This window comes from Stomoxys calcitrans, chromosome 1, assembly GCF_963082655.1.
Source record: "Stomoxys calcitrans chromosome 1, idStoCalc2.1, whole genome shotgun sequence".
Taxonomy (NCBI): Eukaryota; Metazoa; Arthropoda; class Insecta; order Diptera; family Muscidae; genus Stomoxys; species Stomoxys calcitrans.
Genome location: NC_081552.1, coordinates 26,414,111 through 26,426,454, shown reverse-complemented (window position 1 = coordinate 26,426,454; position 12,344 = coordinate 26,414,111). Strand labels below are relative to the sequence as shown.

Below are 12,344 nucleotides of genomic sequence, written 5' to 3'. Positions count from 1 at the left end.
TCACAATAATTTCTGATCATTGTTTTTGGTTTTCATTTTCAGTTGTTGTCCTATTTGCGCCAAAACAGTGGGAGAGGTATGCGGCGGTCCTGGAGATTTTTCAGGACGCTGCGAGCCTCCCCTCAAATGTGTGGCCAAATTACCTACCGCCAATGCATTGGGAGTTTGCATGGGTAAGTAATAGCATTTAAGATTTTTATACATTTTCCAAAAAAAAGTTGAAACCAAAAATGAATGAGCGATGTTTGATATGATTTTTCTATTTACGCACCAATTTACCAGTTTTCAAGTTGGCAATATATGGTCGAGTGTACCAAAACATGTAAAGGCTAGTAATGTCATCAGGGCTTGTGCTTCATGAAGGAATTTTATGGGATTATATGCAGGGTTGCGGAGTCGAGAAATTTTCACTTGACTCCGAATCCAGGCAAATTGCTTGACTCCGACTCAGACTCTGGGCACTTAAAAATGCTACCCTCAATAATGGAGGTGCTACCCAAATCAAATGGAAGGTATTAGCGAGTAGATTACGAATAGGTAACAAGTAAAAGCGTGCTAAGTTCGGCCGGGCCGAATCTTATATACCCTCCATAATGGAGCGCATTTGTCGAGTTCTTTTCCCCACAACTCTTCTTAGGCAAAAAGTGATATAAGAAAAGATTTGCTCTGCCATTAGAGCGATATCAAGATATGGTCCGGCTTTGACCACAATTAAATTATATGTTAGCGACCTGTGTAAAATGTCAGCTAATTCGATTAAGAATTGCGCCCTTTGGGGGCTCAAGAAGTAAAATAGAGAGATCGATTTTTATGGGAGCTGTATCGGGCTATAGACCGATTCAGACCATAATAAACACGTATGTTGATGGTCATGAGGGAATCCGTCGTACAAAATTTCAGGCAAATCGGATAATAATTGCGACCTCTAGAGGCTCAAGAAATCAAGATCCCAGATCGGTTTTTATGGTAGCTATATCAGGTTATGAACCGATTTGAATCTTATTTGACACAGTTGTTGAAAAAAAATTTCAGCCAAATCGGATAGGAATTGCGCCCTCTAAAAGCTCAAGAAGTAAAGACCCCAGATCTATTTATATGACAGCTATATCAGGTTATGAACCGATTTGAACCATACTTGGCACAGTTGTTATATATCAAACACGCCATGTAAAATTTCAGTCCAATCCGATAAGAATTGCGCGCTCTAGAAGCTCAAGAAGTCAAGACCTAAGATCGGTTTATATGACAGCTATATCAGGTTGTGAACCGATTTGAACCATACTTGGCACAGTTGTTGACTGTCGTAACAAAACACGTCGTGCAAAATTTCATTCCAATCGGATAAGAATTGCGCACTGTAGAGGCTCAAGAAGTCAAGACCCAAGATCGGTTTATATGACAGCTACATCAGGTTATGAACCGATTTAGACCATACTCGGCACATTTGTTGAATATCACAACAAAACACGTCGTGCGAAATTTCATTCCAATCGGATAAGAATTGCGCCCTCTAGGGGTTCAAGAAGTCAAGACCCAAGATCGGTTTATATGACAGCTATATCAGGTTAGGGACCGATTTGAACCATACTCGGCACAGTTGTTGAATATCATAACGAAACACGTCGTGCGAAATTTCATTCAAATCGGATAAGAATTGCGCACTCTAGAGGCTCAAGAAGTCAAGACCCAAGATCGGTTTATATGACAGCTATATCAGGTTATGGACCGATTTGAACCATACTTGGCACAGTTTTTGGATATCATAACAAAACACGTCGTGCAAAATTTCATTCCAATCGGATAAGAATTGCGCACTCTAGAGGCTCAAGAAATCAAGACCCAAGATCGGTTTATATGGCAGCTATATCAGGTTATGAACCGATTTGAACCATACTCGGCACAGTTGTTGAATATCATAACAAAACACGTTGTGCAAAATTTCATTCAAATCGAATAAGAATTGCGCACTCTAGAGGCTCAAGAAGTCAAGACCCAAGATCGGTTTATATGGCAGCTATATCAGGTTATGAACCGATTTAAACTATACTCGGCACAGTTGTTGAATGTCGTAAGAAAACACGTCGTGCAAAATTTCATTCCAATCGGATAAGAATTGCGCACTCTAGAGGCTCAAGAAGTCAAGACCTAAGATCGGTTTATATGGCAGCTATATCAAAACATGGACCGATATGACCCATTTACAATACCAACTGACCTACACTAATAAGAAGTATGTGTGCAAAATTTCAAGCGGCCAGCTTTACTCCTTCGGAAGTTAGCGTGCTTTCGACAGACAGACGGACGGACGGACAGACGGACGGACACGGCTAGATCGACATAAAATGTCGCGACGATCAAGAATATACATATTTTAAGGGGTCTCAGACGAATATTTCGAGTAGTTACAAACAGAATGACGAAATTAGTATACCCCCCATCCTATGGTGGAGGGTATAATAAAAAGTAAACGGGTTCTTAGTTCGGCCGGGCCGAATTTTGGGAATATAATGAATTTAGTTGAAGGGCATAATTATATTCTACATAACAAACTTCTGTTAAACCAGCAACCGAACACGGAAGATCAAGAGACCGGTTTATATGGGAGCTATACCAGGTTATAGACCGATTCGGGCCGTACTTGACACAGTTGTTGGAATTCATAATGACACACCATGTGAAAAATATTAACCAAATCGGACAAAATTTGCGGCTTTTAAGGACTCAAATGGCTGCTTCCATTGGCTCAAGAAGTCAAATTGGGAGATGGGTTTATATGGGAGCTGTATCCAAATCAGAACCCATATTGCCCATTTGCACTCCCAACGACCTACATCAATATTAAGTTGCTGTGCAAAATTTCAAGCGGCTAGCTCTACGCGTTCGACCGCTATCGTGATTTCGACAGACGGACATTGCTAGATCGACTTAGAATGTCGAGACGATCAAGAATATATATACTTTAGGGAGTCTTAGATCAACATTTCGAGGTATTACAAACGGAAAGACTAGATTAGTATACCCCCATCCTATGATGGTGGTTATAAAAATGGGACCTGGGAAGAGGATCTTGGACGCAATTTTCAATATTATTCACCACTATCCGACCCGGAACTCTCCTCCACGCCTTCTTTATCTCGCTAATGTCTTTTTAGGATGGGGACATTTCGCCATGAATGTGGATATCGAATTTGTGTCACTGTAGCCCATGTCCGCTAAACGCTTGTGTTCGAATTCTTGAAAGAACATCGGACAAAATTTTTAATACTGACGGAATTTGAGAGGTTCCAAGCCATGCATGGTCATGTAAATTCTTCCCAAAGAGGTGTCGCACTGCGGCACTCACTGATGTGTGAGAAGTTTGCCCCTGCTCGGTTCATGGGCAAAATTTTATTCTACTCCGAAATGCCTTTCTTTTGAGTCCTAAATTACCACGTTGGTAAATATTCCCTGTTTAAGGGGTATTTCGGGGTTGGATGGACTTATTTATCCACTTGCCGGGTTTTGGGTGGCCCTCTAGGCACCCGACCCAAACCATGTTTTTGATTTATTTGACTGTAAGAGTGCAAAAAAATTTCGAACAAATCGCATTAGATTCGTATTCGTAATCTACTCCCGAATATCTTTCATTCGAGGCCCATATTGAAATGTACGTCCAATATGTCTGTTTTGGAGAGTTTTGGGGTTGTGGCGGCCCGCTGAATATTTAGACTCTAATTTTCGAATTGGGGTGGGTTTTGCGCCCCTTCTTATTGCTCCACTTTCGGTTTTGGGCGGTGTTTTTGGGGTAACCGATATTAACCAATTATAAAAAATGTTCCACCCTCCTGCCCATAACCGCAATCTACTCCTGAATACCATTCATTTGGGTCACATATTGTCATGATCGTCCAATAAACCTATTTTTGGGGATCAGTTTGTACCCTACACCGGCGGTGGTTTTCCCCTCCTAATGCTGGCAACATTTGTGAGATACTATGCTCTCCAAAGAGGTGTCGCACTGCGGTATACCGATCGGATAAGAATCACTTCCTATTTCGATTAACTATGTCCGTAGGACGAACCCTTTTGATTTTGAACAAAATCGGATAAGATTTAGATATAGCTCCCATATATATCTTTCATCCGATATGGACTTTTAAGGCTATAGAACCCCAATTTTGGTCCGATCTTTACAAAATTTTAGATTGGGTGTTTTATTTGACGTCCTCATATGTGTGTCAAATTTCGTCAATATGGAATCAGATTAAGATATAGCTTCTATATATAACTTTCATCCGATATGGAATTTTATGTCTGTAGCAGCCTCAATTTTGGTCCAATCTTTAAAAAATTTCGAACGGAGTGTTTTCTGTGTCTGAGTGTCTCAATACGAGTGCCAAATTTCATGAAAATCGGTTCAGATTTAAATATAGTGCCCATATATATCTTTTATCCGATATGGTGTTTTTACTAAATTTTGCATTAGCTGTTTTGTTTGACGTCTTAATTTGTGTAAAATTTTTTTAACAAATCAGTTTAGATTCTGTAACTTTTGAAAGGATAGAGATATGTACACCAAACTTTACATAGTCAATGTAGAGGTGCTTTCTAATAAGTTTGCAAAATTTGGGGACAGTATTAGGTCCAGAGGCTGATCCTTTCGGAACGCATAGAGATATTATCTTGATTTTTTAACAGTTTATGGATAATATGATGCTTTAAATAATAACAAGTAAAAACGTGTTAAGTTTGGTCGTGCCGAACTTTGGATACCCACCACCATGGATACAATAAGCACCACCCTCTTTTATAAAAACTCCGTTACCATATCCATAGCAACATATAAATGCGGGCTGGTCTGGATCATATTTAATTCAGATCCGGAGAACTCAGTCACAATTTCAGCGAAATCGGGCATCAAACCCCCATTTTATGGGATTAAGACTATTTTATGGGATATGGCAGCTATATCTTAATATTGTCTGATTTGGAACATATGCTGGTCGGATGATGAGGGAGGGCTTAATACAAGTCACTGTGTCAAATTCCATCGAAATTATGCATTAAATGCAGCATTTATGAGCTTAAGACCCTTTATCGGCAGATCGGTCTAAATGGCAGCTAAAGGATGATTTTTTAGGAGTTATATACATAAAATTCAGAAAAATGCATGAAATCTTTATTTTAATCAATGGTGCGGTTTATATAATTTAATGTTTGAAGATTTCATGCCAATGTTGGTCGCGACTGGGCCTCAAATGGTCCATCCGCTTAGTCCAATTTTTGGCATGTTTTTTCCAACATTTCGGCCGGTATCTCACTAATAAATGCTTCAATGTTGTGTTGAAGCGGGCTTGTCTGTATAGACACGATCTAAACACTGTCCCACAAAAAGTAGTCTAAAGGTGTTAAATCACACGACCTAGGCGGCCAATTGGCAGGTGCCGAACGTGGTATAAAATGTTCACCGAAATCGCCTCTCAATAAGTCCATTGTTACGAGTGCGGTGTGGCATGTGACACCGTTTTATTGAAACCACATATCATGCAAGTCAAGCTCGTGTATTTTGGGCAAAAACAAATGGATATCATCTCACGATAGCTTTCACCATTCAAAGTTACGTCACGGTTCGCATCATCTTTGAAGAAGTACGGTCCAATGATAAAGCCCAGCCTGGCCCATAAATCGCACCAAACTGTGACTTTTCTAAATGCATTGCATCTGCTTATTTACATACCCATTGAGCCAAAAATGAGCGCGATGAACTTTTTATACCCTCCACCATAGGATGGGGGTATACTAATTTCGTCATTCTGATTGTAACTACTCGAAATATTCGTCTGAGACCCCATAAAGTATATATATTCTTGATCGTCGTGAAATTTTATGTCGATCTAGCCATGTCCGTCCGTCCGTCCGTCCGTCCGTCCGTCCGTCTGTCTGTCGAAAGCACGCAAACTTCCGAAGGAGTAAACCTAGCCGCTTGAAATTTTGCACAAATACTTCTTATTAGTGTAGGTCCGTTGGTATTGTAAATGGGCCATATCGGTAAATGTTTTGATATTGCTGCCATATAAACCGATCTTGGATCTTGACTTCTTGAGCCTCTAGAGTGCGCAAATCTTATCCGATTTGAATGAATTTTGGCACGTAGTATTTTGTTATGATATCCAACAACTGTGCCAAATATGGTTCAAATCGGTTCATTACCTGATATAGCTATCATATAAACAGATGTGCGGACTTGAGTTCTTGAGCTTCTAGAGGACGCAATTCCTATCCGATTTGGCTGAAATTTCGCGTTTCAGCCAAACGCTGTCAACAACTATGTCAAGTAAAGTACAAGTCGGTTCATAACCTGATATAGCTGCCATATAAACCGATCTGGGATCTTAACTTCTTGAGCCTCTAGAGGTTGCAATTATTATTTGCTTAAAATTTTGTACGACGGATTGTCTCATGACCATCAACATACGTGTTTATTATGGTCTGAATCGGTCTATAGCCCGATACAGCTCCCATATAAATCGATCTCTCTATTTTACTTCTTGAGCCCACAAAGAGCGCAATTCTTATTCGAATTGGCTGCCATTTTACACAGGTCTCCAAAATATAATTTAATTGTGGTCCAAACCGGACCATATCTTGATATCGCTCTTATAGCAGAGCAAATATTTTCTTATATAAAATAATATAAAAAATTGTCCGATTTGCACCATATTTAGGTGTGACGACGAAAGGCTTAAAGCTTTTCAAGTTTCAGCGAAATATTGATATGAATGCAGCTTTTATGGGCTTAATGCAATTAATCATCACATCGTTCTTTATGGCAGCTATAACTGAATATAGACAGATCTGAACCATATTTGAGTCGGATATCGGGACGCCTTAGTTAACTCACTATTTCAAATTTCATCGAAATCGGAAAATAAATGCGCCTATAATGGGCATAAGACCTTAAACTGGCATATCGGTCTATATGACAGCTACATTTAAATTTGGTCTAACATGGGTCATATTCGGTTTGAATATCGGAGCCCCTAGTACAAGTTTCTGTTTCAAATTCGAGAGAAATCAGACAAAAAAGCCTTTTACGGGCTGAAGACCTTCAGTCGCCAGATCGATATATATGGCTGCTTTATCCAAATTAGTCCGATTTGGTCCATTCAAGAACTTAGCCTGCGTATAGAAGAATTATGGGTCTGTGCTAATTTTCTACTCAATATCTACACTGTATAGCCTAATTACAACTGACGGACACACGGAAGGACAGACACATGGATACATTAAATCGTCTTAGAATTTTAAGACGATCAGAAATATATGTACTTTGTAGGGTCGGAAGTGGGTATTTCGATGTGTTGCAAATGTTATGTTATCCAATGCTGGTGGGTATTTCTATGACTTCTAACTGCCAATGACAAGTACGGTCAATAACTTGATATCGCTCATATATAGCTGAAAAGTCATTCAAAGAACTTGACAAATGGTGGAGAGTATATAAGATTCGGCCCTGCCGAACTTAGCACGCTTTTGCTTGTTTATGATGGTTTCGCCAGGATTCAAACACAGGCGTTCAGCGTCATAAGGGGACATGCTTAACTACGCGCTACGATGGCCTCCGGCGAAATATGGTTAACGTCCTTATCCGAAGTGGTGGATATCCAAAGATTGGTCCGGCCGAACTTAATGCGTTTTCCTAAACGATCCTTGAATGCCATTTCTGCAATCGGTATGTGCATAACGGTTCATATATATGATGATGTGATTGATAGGAGTCAAGTTACATATTTGTATCCACACTGCATCAGCCATTGACTAGAATCAGTGGTTTTTTTTTTAACAGTGCTGCAAAGCCTCTGATAGTTATGAAACCCACGAATCTCACACATATAGCCTATAACCCCTCCATTTCGTGTTTTGCCCCTTTGTTGAAACGTCATCTCACCTTACCAAAAAGTTATCCAATAAATTGTAAATTATTTGCCACATTTTCAAAGCACGTGTTTGCCACAAAACAATCTAGCATGTGCGAATATTTTGGGCACATGTGTCCTAGATGATTGTGTTAACAATAATCGAAATTTATATACGTTTCGTGTTTGTATTTCTGTTGTGATATTTCTTAATATAAATATGATTACAGATAATGCTGTCGCACGCGAGGCCCGACGAAAACAGTCAATCGATGTGGCTCACGCATCACGCTCATATTTTTATCTCATTTATGTCAATGAAATGAAAATTTGGCCCAAGCCAATTTACCCCTAGCTCCCTTCACTAAAAGAAAAAAATTTCTCGCTCTTTACAAGCAATCGGAAGGTTTTAGAACCAAGGGGGAAAATGGGCAACGACAGCTAACAAGGAAATTGTCTATGACGAGAGAAAAAATTCAAAGAAGGGTAAAGTCAAAATTGCCAAAAGCCTCTTCAGCCTTCCTTCGTACAGCCACATGTCATGCGATTCGTATTATGACATTTTAAATGTAGAATTTTTCTCATCATTTCATATGAACATTTACCCTTATGGGCTTGCCATCATTTGTTTCCTCCGCGCTTGTTGCTGCCCTTCTCCTTTCCCCTCTCATTGCCTTGTGGGGGTGTTGATATGTCTTTATAAAGCATAAAATATACATTTTACTCCACCCTACCTTCTCCCTCCCCACCATCCTGTGCACATTAAAGATGGAAGTTTATCGTCAGTATGTGAGACTTTTTTTTATCTAGGGATATATTTTGCTGGTGTTTGCCCAGCAAAACGATTTAAAGGTATATTAAGGTGGAGGAGATGAACTTAGTAATAAATACGAAAGAGAGATAACACGTTCTAAATTTCCATGATTTATAACACAGACGAGCAACAAACACATGGTACAAAAATGCCTATGCCCGTTGGCATAAGAAAAACCAGTAGGGAAAGGCAAAAGTCAGGCGGTGCCGACTATATAATAGCCTACACCACCGAGTCAACATACATACTACTTTCAATACATGAAACCTATGTTAAAATCTAGTCAGACTTTAATTTCGCATACCTATTGAAAAACTGAATACAACCTGTACGCTTTTTATACCCTACACCACCACTGTGGTACAGGGTATTAAAAGTTTGTTCATTTGTTTGCAACGCTAGGAAGGAAAAGAGCTAGACCCATTGATAGTATACCGATCGACTCAGAATCACTTTCTGTGAGTCCATGGATTCTTGTAATCAAAGTGCAGGTCGTATTTGTTGTCCAATCATCACGAAATTTTGCATAGATATCATTTTTTTGGCCCAAGGACAGATGACAAAAATCAGTTCAGATTTAGATATAGCTCCCATATATATGTATTATAAAATTTTCAACCGATCTGCACAACATTTGGCACGGATTGTTTGGCTGCTGATCTTAACATATTTGCAAGATTTCATCAAAATCGGTTCAGATTAAGATATAGCTCCCTTATATATGTTTCGCCCGATTTGCACTTTAGTGGCCGTAGTAGCTACAGTTTTCAACCGATCTGCACAAAATTTGGCACGAATTGTTTTGTTATAGATTTTACCATATCTGCAAAATTTCACTAAAATCGGTTCAGATTTAGATATAGCTCCCATATATATTTATCGCCCGATTTGCACTCAAATGACTGTAGTAGCAACAATTTTCAACCGATCTGGACAAAATTTGCCATGGACAGTTTTGTTACTGATCCTAACATATCTGCAAGATTTCATGAAAATCGGCTCAGATTTAGATATAGCTCCCATATATATGTACCGCCCGATTTGCACTTAAATTACTGTAGTAGCAACAATTTTCAACCGATCTGCACAAAATTTGGCACGGACAGTTTTGTTACTGATCCTAACATATCTGCAAGATTGCATGAAAATCGGTTCAGATTCGGATGATAGCATCCATACATATTTATCGCCGTATTTGCACTTATATGGCCGTAGTAACAATAATTTTCAAACGATCTGTTTGAAAATCGGTTCAGATTTAGATATAGCTCTCATATACATATATATTTATGTATTGCCCGAACTTCTATTTGTAGGGTAGGTGTATTGTAGGACTTAAATGGTCGCTACTACAGACTTTAAGGGCCTTAGCACATGTGCTAGGACCTTAAATAGAACATCTCATGCAGTGGCCTTTGTGGCGACTGCAGCCAAAAAGGCCATATCGGATGAAAAGTATATATGGGAGCTACATCTAAATCTAAACTGATTTTAATAAAATTTTGCACATGTCTTAAGATGTCAAATAAAACCTTAAATGCAAAATTGTGTAAAGATCGGACCAAAATTGTGTCTTCTACAGCCTTAAAAGGCCACATCAGTTGAAGATATATATATGGAAGCTATATCTAAATCTGATCCGATTTTAATGAAATTTTGCATACGTATTGGGACGACAAATAGACCATTTTGTGATAAATTTTGTAAGTATTGAACCAAAATTGTGGCTACTTCAGCCTTAAAAGACAATAACGGATGAAAGATATATATGGGAGCTTTATCTAAATCTGATCCGATTCTGATGAAATATTAAAATTTTGTAAGAATCGGACAAAAACTGTGGATACTTAAGCCTTAAAAGGCCACATCGGATGAAATATATATATGGGAACTATACCTAAATCTGATCCGATTTCGATAAAATTTTGCACACATCCGGCATCTCTCTTTGCGTACAGACGTGTTTTTAAAACGCTCCTCAAAAATAAATTATTTCAAATGTTTAAAAGTGTTTTTTAACTGACAAAGTTTAATTTTTGTTCATACTGTTTGCTTGGCAAATCACCGTCGTGTTATTTACAAAAAAGAATACAACACAGGCTTCAAATACAAATTCAAAACAAAACAAAACCACATATCAAAGTGCTAAACTAGAAAAAAGTGAAGAACTAAAACAACAACAACAACAATTAACCCTGAGAAACATTAAAGTTAACTCATCATGTCTGAAGTGCCATCAGTGAAAATAATATCTTCATCCAACAACAATATTTCTCCTGGAGAGTCTCTGTTGTTGGCGCCAAAACGAATGAGAGAGGGGATGAGCATAAGTGAGGAAAGTGTCAACAAAACTCCGCGGCTTTCAAATTATGACTCTCCACACCGAATGCTTATGTTAATCGATAAGAGATTTGAGAAGCAAACAGAGCTTTTAAAATCTCTTTTATCTGAAACTGAGTCGCGTCTCTTAGCTGTCATAGATAAGAGTATGGCCGACATCAAGTGCGAGATATCTAAATTAAATGAAAAATATGTGAAACTCAATGAAAGGGTTGACAAAGTAACAACAGTCGTGGACAAAATTGATGGTATGGAAAATACAATGACTGAAATGAAAAATCAAATTCAATTACTGAAAGCAAATCAGCAAAAATTTGAAAACAACCAAGTGGCTTGCGATCTGAGAATAAATGGCATACCTTCCGAAAATGGGGAGAACCTGTACCAAATTTTTGCAAATATTTGTGACACAATTAACATAGCGATCCCAACGATTAGAGCTATGTACCGTCTGGACAACGTTCGTAACCAGAATAACTCTTCAGACTCTGTAATTATGGTTCATTTAGCAACGCCATTTGACAAAAACTTTGTCTTAAAAAATATTGCGAGGTTTAGAAAATCAATTAATTCAAACCTGGTATTGAGTCATGCAGGTTTTGACTCTAATAAACCGTTCTATATAAATGAGAACCTGACAAACCATAATTACAAAATTTTTCAAAATGCACTGAAGCTTAAGCGACAAAAACATCTGGAGTCTGTTTTTTCGCTTCGTGGCCTTGTTTATGTAAGACGGCCTGGATCTGATTCCCCTACGCTTGTTGAAAACATAGAGCAACTTACCAATCTCTTTCGTGAAACACCTGAAAGACCAGTTGCTCATATTGAGTCCTGAAATATTTTGGTGTCATATTAAATTTAATATAATAATTTTAATTGTATGTTACTATATATTCGCTTTACTATGCCTTTTTCTATGTTATCATATATATGTTTTGCCTCTATTTAAATCGAATTTACTTAATACAGCTCAGCACTTAAGTCAACTATTCATACTGTTAGCATTGCTTATGCGTATTACATATGTCAAGTGACACTTCTTGCGGTTCCAGAGATAATCTCAAATTGATGCTGAAGATTTTTAAGAACCAAATGCCTGGGCTTACAATTGTTCATATAAATGCACAAAGTTTGAACAATAAAATGGATGAATTTCGAGATACTTTTGTGAATTCTGCTATAGATGCCATATGTGTATCTGAAACTTGGTTTCGCCCGGATATATGCGATAATATATATACCTTACCAGGATATAACATATTTAGAGCCGATAGGCAAAGTCATGGTGGCGG

The 12,344-nt window shown here is 38.3% G+C and overlaps 1 protein-coding gene across 3 annotated transcripts in view; it reads left to right on the top strand.

The window, feature by feature from the left end:
* LOC106094994 (cysteine-rich motor neuron 1 protein) overlaps positions 1–12,344 on the top strand; it is a 410,024-nt gene that overhangs the window by 147,304 nt on the left and 250,376 nt on the right. For all 3 annotated transcript variants that reach the window (XM_059369755.1, XM_059369751.1, XM_059369758.1), the window contains one exon: positions 43–173. In XM_059369755.1, the coding sequence (XP_059225738.1) occupies positions 43–173 (131 nt within the window). The remainder of the gene's footprint in view (positions 1–42; positions 174–12,344) is intronic.